The following is a 17363-nucleotide window of genomic DNA, read 5'->3' as shown; positions in this document are numbered from 1 at the left end:
TTGACCATGACTCCGCTTATTAATAACTCCCATGAGCACAACACTGATCGTCAAAAGTGCACAGTACCACTAAGGAGAAAACCGAAAGAAAATGAACCTAAAAATCTAACACGAACAACTTTCTCTCCTCACTTCTCTTTTTTTTTCCTACGACCTCTCTCTTCTCTCATTACTCCTCTCTCTGACACATGTTCGCATGGAAGACACAAAACATCTTCTCTCTCATGTCTTTTCTCCTCTCTCTCCATTCACATCTGACTTGGTACAGTGACCTGCTTCTCACTTGTCTCTTTCGATAGGCTCACAGTGACCTGCATGCCTAGTGCTGCGACTGACGCAGCTGTGTTAAATAATCTGGATAAGCATGCTTCCCCTGCAAATTGTCTGCCATACGACAAACTAGAGCACGAATCTCAGCGGGACTCAACAGATGGGATAAGCGGGGGTCGGGACCCCCATCGGAGCCGAGTCCGACGCGTCCTGGGGCTCTGGGCGTGGCAAGGAGGGACGCGATGAGAGGGCCGACAACGGTATGGGAGACGGCGGCGACTCGCGTGAAAGGCGGCGGGATGGGGGTTGGCGGCGGCGGCAGGATGGAAGGCGTGGTGCGGCGCAAGGCAAGCAATCGCGCATCCCTCCCTTGCGCACGCTTTGAGCCGGCCCAAGTGCGGGGCGTAGCGGCCCTGTTTTGTTTTTGTTTTTTTGTTTCTTTCTGCTTTTTCCATTTCTTAACTTTGAAAACAATTCACGAATCCCAAATTCGAAACAATCTTAGGGATTTCAATTTTTTCTTGAAAATAATTTTTTCAGTATTTAAAAATTGCTACAAATTTTAGAAAATGTTTATGATTTCAAAAAATGTTCTTGAATCTTAAAATTGTTCACGAATTTGAAAAATATTCTTGTGTTTAAAGAATTTTTTTCGAACTTAAAAAAATCAAGAATTTTAAAAATTTCCTTGGATTTCAAAATATTATCATGATTTCAGAAAATATTCCCGTATTTCAAAAAATGTGCATGAATTTCAGAAAATGTTCTCGAATTTTCTTTTGTTTTTCAAAATTTCAAAAACAATTCACGTACTTTAAAAGATGTTCCTGAATTTCCAAATAAGATCACATATTTGAAAATTGTTCCTGTATTAAAAAATGTTCATGAATTCAAAATAATGTACAAGATTTGGAAAGTTATTCACAAATTAAAAGTGTGTGCACGATTTCAAAAAATGTTCACGAATTTAGAAAAGTTCACAAAATGAAAGAAAAAAAGGAATAAGGAAAAGAAAAAAATGAAAACTTAATAAAGAAAAAATAAAAAATAGAATAAAAAAAGATAAAAAGGCAGAAAAAAGTAAAGAAAACCTTTTTTTTAGAATCAATAAAGAAAAAACAGTCTGGGAAGGTTAACCTTCGCAAGACCGGAAGAGGAGCCTTGCTAATTGGGCCTGCCCAAAACGTAACTAGCTTGGAGGAGGGGTGCGAGATTGGTTGCTATTCCCCAACCTACGCGGGGAATGGGATCTGCCGGGAGGAAGAGCAAGTCACGCCCTCTCGTCTAGCCTCAGTCACGGCCTCAGGGTTTGATGAGAGATGATTTTGGGCGGGGCCTCAGTCGGTGCATCGAGGTCGGCCAGGCCAAAAGAGGCTGAGCTCTTGGTCAGATTTCGCGCTCAGATTTCCAACTCGGCTTGGTAAAAAATCCTTCATGTGTCGAGTCGAAAAGCCCAAAATTACTAGCTAAGTGTTAGCCCTTGCAAATGTTACTCCCTATCTTCTATGACACTAACAAGTGGCGCACTGCATGTACGTCATTTGTCGCAAACTGAAGTTTCCTTTCTTCATAGATTCATTTGTTCAAAACATTTTATCTCTTGAACCGTTCGTCCCAATATCAAACCGTCTTTACCGTTGGATTTCTCGCGTCGAGATATTTGAAACTAGATAATAGGTTTCGATGAATGTTTTTTCACAAAAAGAAAATTTGGAAAGCGAAAAATAGAAATAAAATTAAAAACCCAAAAAACCTGAATACACTCCTGGTCAAATATTTTGGAATGTCTGCACATACATACGGCTGGAACTAATTTTGGCGCTCCAGTCACAAAATGCACACTAGAATTGTACTCCCTCCGTCCCATAATATAAGAACGTTTAGTCAAAAACGTTCTTACATTATGGGACGAAGGGAGTACTGTGCAATGTTATGCACAGTAGGTTGAGATCCTGGAATCCAAACATGTCAACCCGAATAAAGAAAGGGTATCTGAATTATGATGGAGCTGGATTTTCAAGGCACCAGCCACCAAGTACTAGTTCAGACGTTTATGCTTCATAATATTCATAACAAGATCTGAAGACAAATTGTTTTCAGATCGAAGTAAATAGTGAAAGATCAGGCTTCCACGTTTCAGTTTTGCCACGGAGCTTCAGTGTACCAGAGTTTCAAAGTATCTCAATGTCAGCCAGTTTCACTGCTCCTCCTCAAATAAGCACAAGTTTTGCCCGCGAGGACACTCAATCTGCATGCTATGCGTGAAGAGGAATGACGAAACACTTGACAAGGTTTACACACCTCCTATCCGGGCCAATGCCCAACGACACACACACGGACAGGCTATGCCAACACAAACGCTCTCACTCACATGTCACACACACGGACATGGGTTTCAGAGCCAAGGGACATTTTGCAAAATTAGTAGGCGAATAAAAATACCTACTGACAACTACAGGTAGAGAAAATGGATCAAGACATATCTCTGCCTGCACTGACGACGCACACATGTAGGGAGAGCGAGGATGGTCACAGCATGATCTAGTTCAGGTTATTACATGTGATGATGGAGTTCCGACTTAGCTTGACGAGCATTGCTTCCTTCATTTCATGGATGCTTCCTTCATTTTGTGGAATGACAGATGCAATTAAAAGATTTTTCAGGACCGAGCTCTGCTCGCAGGTTGGGTCGATGTAACCTTGCCTCACGAACCAGGGGTCGCCTCTGGTACCATACTTCTGGTTGTCTTGCTAAGAAAACTAATCAAGCATAATAGGTCGCCTCTTTATGCTAATTTTGCTAATTGGTGGGACGAGCACAGAGCAGTAAGCAACGAGACACACTTGTCCTAAAAAAAGGCAGATACTTGTCCAAAATAGGCAGATACTTGTCCAAAAAAGGCCAGACCAAAGATGAAACGATTTCAGAGTAAGCTGCTCCTATACAAAACAAAAAACAAAAAGGTAATAAGTGGGGAGTTACTTATGATACTGAGGAAAGATGGTTAAACCATAACAGAATTATTATATGAAGGGACTTGTGGCATATGCACCTTAGTTATTGTCAGACTCAGAGTCAGGCTTCGAGTGAACACAACAGGGGAGGAGGAGCTCTTTTAGAAACCTCTTTTCGCTGGATTCTGCTTCTGGTCCTCCATTTCTGAATTCTGATTCCGAATCTGATGCCAGTTCTGATTCCGCCGGGATGTATTTAAATCGGATAGGGACCAAGTGGTGGAAATACTCCCCACCTTCTCTGCATCGTCTTTCCAACTCGGGGCAGCCCTGTAAGGGCCGGTAACCGCTGAAGGAGACCATTCGGGACTTCCTCCATCGCTGGACAATGACCGATCTCCAATTTCTGAAGAGAAGTGAGGCCATCCATCCCGTCAGGCAACCCTTTCAAGCTATTGCAGCTATTCACCAATAGTTCGCTCAGCTTTGCCAGTTCTCCAAGGTTTGACGGCAGCGCCACCAAACTTCCGAAGCATTTAATCGACAAAATTTCAAGGGAAGTAGGCAACCTTGGAATATCCCGTAAACACTCCACCTGCAGGTAATATCCCGCTAACGTCAGGTCTTTGAGAACGGGGCTCAGTGGAAAACTTGCAACCCTAGGGCAGGTGTAGATTTTTAGCTTCTCAAGCGCCGGGAATATTACTGAGCTATCAATGGCCACCCCGGCACTGTTTTCTGCCCATCCCTCTAGACTACATAGCACTTTCAAGACCATCACCTTCAACTTTGGGAAAATTTGTAGAGGGGTACTGCGTCCTCCACCTTCTATGCAAAGGTTATCACACAATGTCTTCAGTTTATCCATGTTGTTTAAGTGTAAGTACTCCAGTGAGGGTGACAGCCATACTACAGGTATATTCTTACACCTTGTCCAATTGGAAATTATGAGTTTTCGTAAGCACTGAAACATCTGAGGGTCTCTCATCCATCGTGGTATTTCTGGGCCACCATATCCATACAACTCAAAAAATTGGATCTTGTTATGAGGTTCTAGATGCCGAAACACTTCTTCCTCATTACATGCCTCATTTTTGGGTTCGTCGTATTTTGTAAGGCCCCAAGAGAACAACAACTCACTCAGATTTTGCTTCTGCTGGAGATTGGCTTCTTTTGCATGCTTTACACTCTTTATTCTTCTTAAGTTGACCTCATTATCATTTCAGATGATAAGTGTTTGTAGCTTAACTTTAGTATGGGCATGACCTCATTATCCCCAATGTTAGTTTTTGCGATGGTTTTCCATTCATGTACCTGTTGCTTTGAACTCAGCAAACCACCCATTGTCTTCAAAGCAAGAGGCAGCCCGCTGCATTCGTTGACAATATGTCTTTCGATTGTGACTAACTCTGTTAGCTCCTCTACACCATTGCTAAATGCTTTGTTTGAAAACAGTTTCCATGAATCTTCTTCACTCAGAAATGCTAGCTCATGGGGCTTAAGGGTGGACATTATAGAGGCCACTTGCTTGCTTCGACATGTGACCACTATGACACTTTCTGGTCCACCAATAGAACACAACAGTGGTTTCAGTTCATCCTCCCACAAACTCTTCTCTTCATTCCATACATCATCGAGAACAAGTACAAATCTTTTCTGGCTGATGACTTCAACAAGTTTCTGCCGCAATAGTTCGACACTGTCAGGCAGGCCACATCTTTCATTTGTGACCAATTCAATGATGGATTTCACAATAGCAATAACACCAAAATTGTCTGACACGCAATGCCACATCTTCAACTGGAAATGTTGTTGGACCCCTTGATCATTATACACCATCTTCGCAAGAGTTGTCTTGCCAAGACCTCCCATACCAAAGATGGGTAGCACCTGTACCTTCCGCTGATCTGGCTGATCTAGCAGCAACTTCACCACCCCCTCCTTGTCAACACCTCTTCGAAAGATCTCGGCAGACTCATCCAGTCCGGAGTGCGTCTGCTTCCGAGGACGTTGCCGTTCCTCCCGATTCACTGAATCCTCAAGGCGAAACATGTTCATCTCCACAACCAGCTCCTTGATCTTATCGAGGACACCCTCGAGTTTCCTGCTCATGGAAAAACGGAAGAGGAGCGGGCTGTGGCGTGTGACGTAGCCTAGTATCTTACGGGAAGTGGACTTGCCGATCTGGGCTTCACGGCGCAACGCCTCGTACTGGAAGTCGTCGAGGACGTCGTCGGCCTCGTAGGCAACGGCCTTGAGCTTCTCCATCCAGCTCTTGAGGTAGGCATTTGTCTGGCTCCTTTCCTCAGCATCGGCCAGCATGCACTCCACGGCTAGCAGATGGCGCTTGAGCGTTTCGCGGTCGTCATCGAGGCCACACATGCGGGGCATGGTCTGGACGAGCGCGTCCGTGGCCTTGCCGACCACACCGCGCACCAAAGGGAGAAGCAGTGATTCGGCCATGATCTTGCGGATCAGAGGAAGAAGAAGAAACTGCAGCATATGAAACAAGGGGAGAGAGATTAAGCACGGACAGATATGTGGCATATGAAGATGAACAAAACACACCCAATAATGGAGGAGATCATGCACCTCAGCAACACCCACAGTCGAGCAGATCAAATCGGTGAAAGGGCAGAGGTACCTCCCGTGGAGCTGTCTCGCTAAAGGCTCCTATGGGATGCTGCGGTTGGTGACATGAGAACGAAAGCAAGTGGGGGATAACCTCAAGCAAGCGTTGGGTCAACCCTACTCGACACACCCGGCTCTTGAAGAAGAGGCGGGGCAACTCGAACGGTTTTCTAGAATTTCTTCTGCACCAATGCAAAGCAATGCACATGCAATTGCACATGTCATACACATACGCCTTACGCGGCTCCACCATATAAAATTGCAGTCAGAAGTAGCACAACATGGCCACGGTGATTCTCAATGGCTTGGAGACCATGAGTACACAGCTCGGTGCTTTCACATGTGCTCAGCCCGCATGATGTGCTCTCTTTCGTAGCAACTTGGTTTCAACTTGCTAATATCATACTCTACTTAGGTGTATATCTAGGTAAGCCAAACACAATAGCTATACTAAACAGAGTGTACGTTGGATGCTGTTTCAACTTGCTAATATCATACAGTACTTGGGTGTGGATCTAGAGAAAGCAAACACAATATAGCTATTCTCTGTTTCGTAGTCGTAGCAACGCTGCTAAAGTGGTTTCAACTTGCTGCTAACATCATACAGTAGATACTACTCCTAACAGCTTGCAAAACGATATTATATTGTGGGACGGAGGGGGTAGCTACTAAACAAAGTGTAGGTTGGAGGGAGTTTCAACTTGCTAATATCATACAGTACTCCTGTGTGGATCTAGAGAAGACAAACACGATAACCATACTAAACAGCGTGTCCGGACGAGGGAGTTTCAACTTGCTAATATCATACAGTTAGAACGTTGGATGAAGACAAACGCAATAGCTACTAAAAAAGTATGCTTTCTTAAATGACATGTTAAGCAAGTTTATTAAAACGTCGAACTTTTAGCCATTTTCATAATGCAACAGATTGTGAATGGCAAAAAGGAAATCTCTTTCTCCAGATTACTGAGTCGGAAAAAGAAGTTGGCATCGCAAAGCAGAGCAGAGGAGGACTAGCTAGGTGGGAGGGTACAGAAGTAACAGAACTGATGAACATGACTGGTTACTGACAACTAATTTGACTGCTGCAGCCTGCGGCGACAGGGAAAATGCCTGGTAAATGGGGATACAAAAGAAGGATAGTTTTCAGGTGAAAAAAATAATAGGAGGCGCTCCTATCCTATATGTAGCAAATTATGTGTCAGGACTTTGTAAACTTTTAAACAACATGGTGGAATTTAAAGATTGAAAAACTGTAACAGGACCAGTTTCATGTTCACGAAATGATTCTTTCATGCAAAATGCCTTCATTCCTACCTGCAATGCTTTAGCCATGCATAGTTTTTGTTCCTAGTGGGAAATATTTAGCTTGTTCCTACTGGGAATATTTCATAGTTTTTGTTCCACTTCAGCATTTTTATATCTGTTTACCTGGTACTGCAACTCTATTTATTAAGTCTATCTATATAGTGTAATTCATGGATCTAGGATCTTCACCAAAATTGTCAGCCGATAAGATTTTCAGTGAAAATGGAAGCTTGTTTGATCCTGTTAAGGCTACAGCAGAAGGTCATCCTGTGTATGTGACTGCCTGACTGGGGAGGTATGTCCAACTCTTTAAGGGAAACATCATTCACTAGAGTCACGTTCTTTACTGAATCTGAACTCTATCATGCACCGGAAGTAGAATTTGATGCTTTTTGGGCCGTCTAGAAGGTTTGCAATTTGTAACTTCTTCATTAACTTCCTTCGTTATACAAAAAAGTGTTGCTTACTAAATTAGTAACTCATGAGGTGAGAGGCTTATTTTGCCGGCTGTTTTCAACCAACGAATAGCCTGTAGTTACTGAAGTATGGCAATTGTAAGTTATGTAGTTGCATTTTATTTCCGTGTAACTTTGTCCAACAAAACATTGAACTTTTGGACATCCAAACAATGTAAGTTACATGTGATTAGATCAATACATCAGACACCCCCTAATGGTGCGTTCAGTCAATTCAACAGTACTAAAATGTCAACACATAGGAGAGGGAATACTACAATGCCACTGAAATTTTGGACAGCATGGTGCATCAATCGGTCGATACATCAGAGCAACTGAATTTCGGACAGCATCAATCGATCAATAGTCCAATAGTACTACATCAGAGCAACTTAATTTTGGACATCATCAATCGATCAGTACATCAGAGCAACTGGATTTTGTACAGCAACCGCATTTGGAGCACTCTATACATCAGCATCATAGATCAACAGAGAGGAAAAGGAAAAAGATGGGTGATGGTCGATGGTGCGCTCACCTTGCTCGCCGCCGTCGAACGGCTTTGTGTGAGTGCGTGTGATTGACCGCGTGGGTGCCGCCATGCCCGTACCGGTGAGTGCCGCCCTGGTGGTCGATGGAGGGCCTGGAGGTGAGCCTCGGATGGGAAGAGGCCAGGGGCGGGAGACGGTAGACGGGAGACGGGAGTCTTACCCGCTTTTCCTCGGTGCGCTCGACCGGCGGCGACCCCCGTCGGAGCAGAGTCCAACGCGTCCTGGGGTTCTGGGAGTGGCAAGGAGGGACGCGATGAGAGGGCTGACTACGGGTGGAGACGGCGGCGATTGGCGGGGAAAGGACGTCGGGATGGGGGTTAGCGGCGGCGGCAGGAAGGAGTGCTCCTATTCATGGCGGGATGCGGGTTTGAGCGCCCTGTTTTTTATTTGTTTTTTCGTTTCTTTTTTTTTTTTTGCTTTTTTTTTTACTTCGAATCTTTTTCACGAATCCCAAATTCGAAAGAAATCTTCAGGATTTCAAAAAAGATTGAAATTAAAAAAATGTTCTTGAAACTTAAAATTTTCTCATAAATTTAAAAAATGTTCTTAGGATTCAAAAAATGTTTTCAGCTTTAAAAAATATTCACGAATTTGAAAAATGTCTTGGATTTCAAATTTTGTTTACGCATTAAAAAAATTCCGAATTACAAAACAACTTCAAGAATTTTAGAAAATATTCGAAATGTCAAAAAACATTCATGTATTTAAAAAACGTTCCTGAATTTCCAAAAAAACACAAATTTGAAAATTATTCCCATGAAAAACATTCATTAATTTGAAAGAAAACCATGAATTTACAAAATGACTTTGAATTTCAAAATGTTCATGAATTCAAAAAAGTGTTGATGATTGAAAAATATTCGAAAATTCAAAATGTGTTCACAATTTCAAAAAATGTTCACGGAGTGAAAGAAGAAAATGAAAAATGAAAAATAAAAACTTGAATAAGAATAGAAAATACAAAAGTAATTAAACAAGAAAAAACCGAAAGAAAAAAATAGAAAAAGAAAAGAAAACCCAGCCTGGGAAGATTAACCTTCGCGAAACGGGGAGGGAGGGGTGCGCGATTGGTCTCTATTCCCTGATCTACGTAGCGGCATGAAGAGCAGGTGGTGTCCTCTTGTCTGGCCTCACTCGGGGCCAAGGGCGGACCCAGGATTGGGCCAAGCCCCGGGCCCTAGGCCAGCTACAGTGCACTACAGTGCCGCTACAGTGTCCGAGATGCTATACTGAATGTAGTGTCAATACTTCACGCCCAGGGCCCAGGCCCCCCTGGCCTGGGTCCTGGATCTACCACTGCTCGGGGCATCGGGGGTTGACAATGGATGTTTTGGGTCTGGGCCTTAGTCAGTGCACTGAGCTCGATCGAGCCAAAAGAGGCTCAACTCTTCGTCAGATTTTGCGCCCAGTTTTCAAACTGAACAGGGTAAAAATACTTCATGTGTCGAGTCGAAAAGCCCAAAATCACTAGTTAAGGGTTACCCGTTGCAAATGTCACTCCCCATCTTCTCGACGCACTATATGTGCGTCACTTGTCGCAACCAGGGAGTTTCCCTTTTCGTAGATTCATCTATTCAAAATGTTTTATCTCTTGAACTGTGCATCTAAATATCTAACCGTTTTCATCGTTGGATTTCTCGCGTTGAGATTTTTGAAACTACATCCCCATGTTAATAGGTTTCGCCGAATGTTTTTCCAAAAAAAACACAGAAAAAAATGGAAACCGGAAATGAAAATAAAACCCAAAAAACCGGCAACAGAGAAAAAAACAAATACCAAAAAAAATGGAGGACCAAATGACGGTTGCCGTTTTAACTTTTTTGGAAGTAGAAGCTGTATTTTCCTCTTCCTTTCTCGCAGAAGCACAAGTTGTGTTTTTTTTCTTTTTTCAGGGAAGTGCTTCTCGTGGAAGATAGGTCGTGCTTGCGACGGAACCATGGACTGCGCTTCTGGAGGAAGCAAATATGTGCTTCCATGAGAAGCCCAGGTGTGCTCATGGGAGCACGGACTGTGCTTCTCACGACAGCAAATATGTACTTCCACGAGAAAAATAGTTGTGCTTCTCATGGAAGCACATGATGTGTTTTTTTTTTTCGAGAAGCACAAATGTGCTTAAATTTATTTTTACACAAAAACCTAGGGAAAGCCAGGCAAAATATGAAATACCAAAAAAAAACCCATCTAAAACCCGAAAACATGTAAATAAAATAAAAATAAATCCGAAATTGAAGGGAGTGCCCAACACGGGACACATGGCGGCAGCTGGGCGTACCACTTGGCGCGGTCTCGGGCAAAAGAATGACCCTTGTGGGAGCCCTCTAGAGGATAATCCTTAGTTAGTTGCTCCCAGAAAAGCCCGGTCAGACATCCTACCCTAGCGACGACGGCCCTCAAGCCTTTGAGCATCTCCTGGGTCTCTTGAAGGGCAAGAAGCCTCTGTTTTAGCCTTTTAGCTCATCCATAGCTATGACAATAAAGCCTTCATTTTCTCCTAGCTGAGAAATGAATTACTAGTAGAATACACTCCTGGTCAAATATTTTTGAATGTCTGCACATATAAACCGCTGGAACTAATTTTGGCGCTCCAGTCATACTTGCACGCTAGAATTGTCCTACTATGTTATGCACACTCCGTTGAGATCCTGAAATCCAAACATGTCAACCCGAATAAAAAATAAATTCAGACAAAGAAGATGGAAAAAACCCACTTAGAAGCTTCAGTACCCCTTTGGGTTGACATGTTTGGATTCCAGGACACTGAAGTGGTAATCTGAATTGTGATGGAGCTGGATTTTGAACGCACCAACCACCAAAGTACCAGTTCAGACTTTATGCTTCGTAATATTCCTAACAAAGATATGAATACGGACTGCTATCACAGCAAAGTAAATTGCGATGAATCATTTGTAATTCTTGGTTCCACGTTTCAGTTTGGCCACCAAGCTTCAGTACACTAGAGTTTCAAAGTAGTATCTCGGTGTCAGCCAGTTACACTGCTCCTTATCGATTATAAAAACAAGTTTGGCCCACGAGGACATGGGCTTCGTTGCTGTAACACTCAACCTGCATGCTATAAGGAAGTGGACTGGGAACAGAGAAGGAGACAGGGGAATTCAGACAGGGGAACACAAAAGAGAAGTTTATTTTGAAAATTAGAGATGGCACATGCAGATTTTCTTAGAACGGCAAAAGAATACCGCATATAGGTAGATATAGTGGACTCATGTGGCAAAACTGGTTTAAAGGATTTTGGATGCACAAGTAGAGGTCATACTTAGTGCAAAATGAAGGCTAGCAAAAAGATTGAGAAGCGACCAACCAAGAAACGAATAATCTCATAAGCAAGCATTAAGCATAATTAACACCGAATAATGCATCATAAGTAGGATATAATTTTCATTGCATGATTATTGACTTTCGTGCATGCATAAGGAATCACAAACCTTAACACCAATATTCTTACTAGAGCACAAATTACTCATCAACATAACTCACATATCACATCATCATATCTTAAAACTATTACTAGAATCAAGTTTATTTTGTCCAATGATCTTCATGACATATTTTCTTTCTTTCTTTATCCTTCTTGGATATCTATCATTTTGGGACTAATTTTCATGTGTTGCTTTTCATAAGCTCAAACAAATATAAGTGAAGATCATGAGCATAACATATTTATTTCTCTCACAATAATTTAAGTGAAGCAAGAGAGAATTTCTTCAAAATTACTAAGCACATCGTGCTAAAAAAGATATAAGTGAAGCACTAGAGCAAGTCCATTGCTCATAAAAATTTAAGTGAAGCATAGAGAGCAATTCTAACAAGTCATGGCATACTTTTGGCTCTCTCAAATAGGTGTATCCAACAAGGATTGATGACTTAAAACACAAAATAAAACAAGCAAAGACACATATCATACAAGACGCTCCAAGCAAAACACATATCATGTGACGAATAAAAATATAGCCTCGCGTAAAATACCAATGGTCATTAGAAGAAAGAGGGGATGCCACTCGGGGGCATCCCCAAGCTTAGTTGGTTGATCATTCTTGGATAATAGCTTGGGATGCCGGGGCATCCCCAAGCTTAGACTCTTCTTTCCTTCTTTCATCCATCCTAAGATAATCCAAAACTTGAAAACTTCAATAACACAAAACTCACAAAATCCTTGTGAGATTCGTTAGTAAAAGAAAGCAAACCACTACTATAAGTGCTGTGTAAAACCAATTCTTATTTTTTTTATATCTACTGTATTCCAACTTTTCTATGGCAAAAACTCATCAAAGAAAACCATAGAGCCATCAAAATAAGCATACAACACAAAGAAAACAGAATCTGTCAAAACAGAACAGTCTGTAGTAATATGGAACTTTCGAATACTTCTTTAACTCCAAAAATTCTACCAAATTAGGACAACAAGAATAATTTGTATATTATCTTCTGAAAAAAGAATCAGGGCAAAAAATCTTTTCTGTGATTTATAATAATTATTTTCGTGAGCGCAAAGTTTTTGTCTTTTTCAACAAGATCAAACAACTATCACCCCAGAAGATCCTAAAGACTTTACTTGGAACAAACACTAATTAAAACACAAAAAACACAATCATACCAGTAGACTAATTGTGCTAACACTCAATAATAGAAAGCAAAAAGCAAAAATAAATTTTATTCATTGGGTTGCCTCCCAACAAGCGCTATCGTTTTACGCCCCTAGCTAGGCATTGATAATTTTGATGATGCTCTCATGAAAGACAAGACTTGAAGCAGAAAGAGAGCATCATATAGCACGTGACAAACACATCTAAGTCTAACATACTTCTTATGCATATGCATTTTATAAGAAAACAAATTATCAAGGCAAGCAAAAACTAGCATATGCAAGGAAGAAGAAAGAAACATTAGCAATCTCAACATGAAGAGAGGTAATTTAGTAACATGAAAATCTCTACAACCATATTTTCCTCTCTCATAATAATTACATGTAGGATCATAAGAAAATTCAACAATATAGCTATCACATAACATATTCTCAACACGATCCACATGCATGCGAAGTTGACACTCTTCCAAAATAGTGGGATTAACATTAACTAAAGTCATGACCTCTCCAAACCCACTTTTATCAAAAATTTCATAAAGATTGAACATTCTCCAAAGTAGTGGGATTTAAAGTTGACACTCTTCCAAACCTACTTTCAATATTATTGCAAACACTATTATCAATCTCATATTCATCTCGGGGCTTAAATAAATTTTCAAGATCATAAGAAGAATCACCCCAATCATGATCATTGCAATAAGTAGTGGACATATCAAAATTAGCATCCCCAGGCTTGGGTTTTTGCATATTATTAGCATAATTGACATTAATAGAATTTATAATAACATTATTGCAATCATGCTTTTCATTCAAAGAGCTATCATGAATCACATCATAAATTTCTTCATCACAATTTTCAGATTCACTAATCTCAAGCAAAACTTCATAAAGATAATCTAGTGTACTCAAATCACTAGCAATTTGTTCATGATAATTGGATCTCTTAAAAAGATTAGAAAGTGGATGAGGATCCATATCAAGAGATATTTAGCAAGGAAAGATGCAAGCAAATAGAAGACACATGGAACACAAGCAAAGAAGAGATCTGGCGAGAAAATGACGAACAAAAAAGAGGGCGAATAAAACGGCAATTTTTTGTGACGAGAAATTCTTTACAAATGTCGCTTGAAGCTACGTCGGTATTTCCCCAAAAAGGAAGGGATGATGCAGCACAGCGGCGGTAGGCATTTCCCTTAGATATGAAACCAAGGTTATCGAACCAATAGGAGAACCAAGCAACACAACATAAACAACCCCTGCACACAAATAACAACACCTTGCAACCCGACATGTTAAAGGGGTTGTCAATCTCTTTCGGGGTACGGCGCCTCAAGATAGGCAAAAGACGTGAGGTAAATTTGTAGTAGATTGATAGATTGAACGCCAAATAAAATAAATAAGAATAAATTGCAGCGAGGTATTTTTGTATTTTTTTTTGTTTATTAGATCTGAAAATAAACGCAAGGAAAAAGTAGATCGCAAGGCAAATATATGAGAAAGAAGACCCGGGGGCCGTAGGTTTCACTAGTGGCTTCTCTCGAGAAAGATAGCAAACGGTGGGTGAACAAATTACTGTTGGGCAATTGATAGAACTTCAAATAATCATGACGATATCCAGGCAATGATCATTACATAGGCATCACGTCTAAGATTAGTAGACCGACTCCTGCCTGCATCTACTACTATTACTCCACACATCGACCGCTATCCAGCATGCATCTAGTGTATTAAGTTCATGGAAAAATGAAGTAATGCAATAAGAACGATGACATGATGTAGAAAAGATCCGTTTATCTATTGCGGCAGATATGGATCCCATCTTTTTATCCTTAGTAGCAACGATACATACGTGTCGGTTCCCTTTCTGTCACTGGGATCAAGCACTGTAAGACCGAACCCACTACCGGACACCTCTTTCCATTCAAGATAAATAGATCAAGTTGGCCAAACAAAACCCAGATATCGGAGAAGAAATACGAGGCTATAAGAGATCACGCATATAAGAGATCAAAGAACTCAAATAACTTTCATGGGTATAAAACGATATAACTGATCATAAACTCGAAGTTCATCGGATCCCAACAAACACACCGCCAAAAGACTTACATCATATGGATCTCCAAGAGACCATTGTATTGATAATCAAGAGAGAGAGAGAGAGAGAGAGAAAGCCATCTAGCTACTAACTACGGACCCGAAGGTCTACAAAGAACTACTCACGCATCATCAGAGAGGCACCAATGGAAGTGGTGAACCCCTCTGTGATGGTGTCTAGATTGGATCTCGTGGTTCTAGACTCTGTGGCGGCTGGATGAATATTTCGTCGACTCCCCTAGGGTTTCGGAAATATTGGGGTATTTATAGAGCAAAGAGGCGGTCCGGGGGGCACCCGAGGTGGGCACAACCCACCAGGGCGCGCCTGGGCCTGGCGCGCCCTGGTGGGTTGTCCCCTCCTCGGGACTCCCCCCATGTGCTACCAGGGCCCAACTTCTTCCTTCTGGTCCATAAAAATCATCGTAAATTGGCGTGGTATTTGGACTCCGTCTGGTATTGATTTTCTGTGATGTAAAAAACATGCAGAAAACAGCAACTGGCACTTGGCACTATGTCAATAGGTTAGTACAAAAAATGATATAAAATGACTATAAAATGATTATAAAACATCCAAGATTGATAATAAAACAGCATGGAATAATCGAAAATTATAGATACGTTGGAGACGTATTAATCAAAAATGCTAGCATGGGGAAGAATGGTTCAATAGTTAGGGAGATAATAACCCTGTCAAGTCATTTTCTTTGTAGATTTACTTTTGAAGGTCGTGTACGTAGCCAATATGGAAGCACATAGTTTAGCTAGATTTGCTCTTGGTAGAGGGCTGGGGCGGCACACTTGGTTAGGCCAACCCCACAACCCCAATTGTATCCCACTTTCTGTGGAGTTTGATGAATAAATCTGCTTTACCCCCTAAAAAAATTGTACTGGCCTAGGCAATCTTTGACGCCTGCCACCGGATGGAGGTCGGCCGGTTTTCCTCCGGAAACTTGTTTTTCTTATTTTTCTTGTGGGTAAAACTTGTATTACTCAACATCTCAAGTCCTTACAATCATCAACAGCTAACTGAAGGGAAACTTCTGGACTAAAATAAAAAACACTCATGAATCAGGTTTACTATGAAAAAATGACCATAAAAACTGAAAAATGTATGGAATGTTTCAAAATGTTCATGAATTTTAAGAACTATTCACAAATTCATTCCTAAAATGATCTACTCCCTCTGTTCCAAAATTCTTGTCGTGCCTTTAGTTGCAATTTGAACTAAAACCATGACAAGATTTCTGGAACAGCGGGAGTATAATTTGAAAAATAAAATTAAAAATTAAAACTAATTCATGAATTCTAAAAACTGTTCCCGTATTTGAAAGGTATTTTGGAATTGAAGATAGTTCTTCAATTTTATTAAATGCTTGTGAATTCCCAAAAATGTTTGCTAAGTGTTAGAAAATCATGAATTGAAAACATTAGATAATTTAAAACATATTCTAATTTAAAAATGTTCCTGCATTTTTTACAATTTCATGAATTTTATACAGAATACATAAAGGAAAGGAAAACATGAAAATGAAATTAAAAAACATAGAAAAAAGAAAGGGATAGAAAAAAAATCCAGAACAGAAATAGAGAAAAACTAGAAAAAAACCACCAAAGGAAAAAACAGAATGAAAAACATCAATGTACGTAGCACTTGTTGTCTACTTGGTCGGACCATGGATCGACGCTATGTCCGTCATGTCGACACTTGAACGCGAGTATAAATTAGGATTTGGCGTTTTTCTAGTGAATGATCCGAATTTATTGATAAACTAGGAAAAGAGGGACACACACAAGCACAAGAAAGGTTCTTGATAAAACTAAAAGTTATATAAAAAAATCTTCGAGTCATCCACTCTAACTTCACATTTTGCATCTTGACATTTCTCTGGAACACCAATAAAAATTCACGGAAAACCAAATCTGCACAGGCTGAACTAACCTCAAAGGGTTTGAAGAGTTGTTGAGTCGTCCACCCCAATAGGCGAGAACTTATGATTGTTGAACGTATTGTGGGCGGGGACAGACCCCTTATGAGATAAGTTGCCAAATCATTGCTTTATCGTCGTACTATCGAGGAAAAATTTCACGAGCACAAAAGAACAAAGCATGAGGATTACTGACCAAACCAAACTTGAGAACACCGAATGCTCCTATTCCTCGTATATCCAAAATGTAGGGTGGGCCGGTCCACCTAGCACTTCATGCAGGCAAATGATTTTCTATACAGTTTTCAGCCTTTTTCCCAGAAAATATGACATTCAATATAAATATATTCTGGAAAAGTTGACAAATTAATAAAAATGTTCATGATCTTCTAAAAATATTCAGTTTCCATAATTTTTCTTCAAGACAACAAGAATTTAAAACGCTCATTTTTTTTCTAAAATCATTTCATGAATTTAAAAAATTCAAATTTAAAAAAAGATGCACAAATTTTTAAAGTATTCATAAATTATTAAAAAAAGTAAAATGAAGGAAAAACAAAAAAACCCACTG

General features: G+C 40.6%; 1 protein-coding gene across 1 annotated transcript; it reads right to left on the bottom strand.

The window, feature by feature from the left end:
- Positions 1-2430: 2430 nt before the first annotated feature.
- Positions 2431-5982, bottom strand: LOC123168209 (putative disease resistance protein RGA3). The gene is made up of 3 exons (XM_044586083.1): positions 5818-5982; positions 3324-5718; positions 2431-3210 (listed from the first exon to the last, which is right to left on the bottom strand). The coding sequence occupies exon 2, from the start codon at positions 5686-5688 to the stop codon at positions 4426-4428; it is 1263 nt and encodes a 420-aa protein (XP_044442018.1). The 5' UTR covers positions 5689-5718; positions 5818-5982; the 3' UTR covers positions 2431-3210; positions 3324-4425.
- Between the last annotated feature and the right edge of the window lie 11381 nt (positions 5983-17363).

The sequence above is a fragment of the Triticum aestivum genome, chromosome 7D, assembly GCF_018294505.1.
Source record: "Triticum aestivum cultivar Chinese Spring chromosome 7D, IWGSC CS RefSeq v2.1, whole genome shotgun sequence".
In the NCBI taxonomy this organism is placed as follows: Eukaryota; Viridiplantae; Streptophyta; class Magnoliopsida; order Poales; family Poaceae; genus Triticum; species Triticum aestivum.
Note: the sequence above shows the minus strand (reverse complement) of the source record. Positions and strands in the feature narration are given on the sequence as shown.

What these genes read in the sequence shown, in the direction of transcription:
- LOC123168209 (XM_044586083.1), bottom strand. Translation starts at nt 5,688, where the DNA reads ATGGCCGAATCACTGCTTCTCCCTTTGGTGCGCGGTGTGGTCGGCAAG.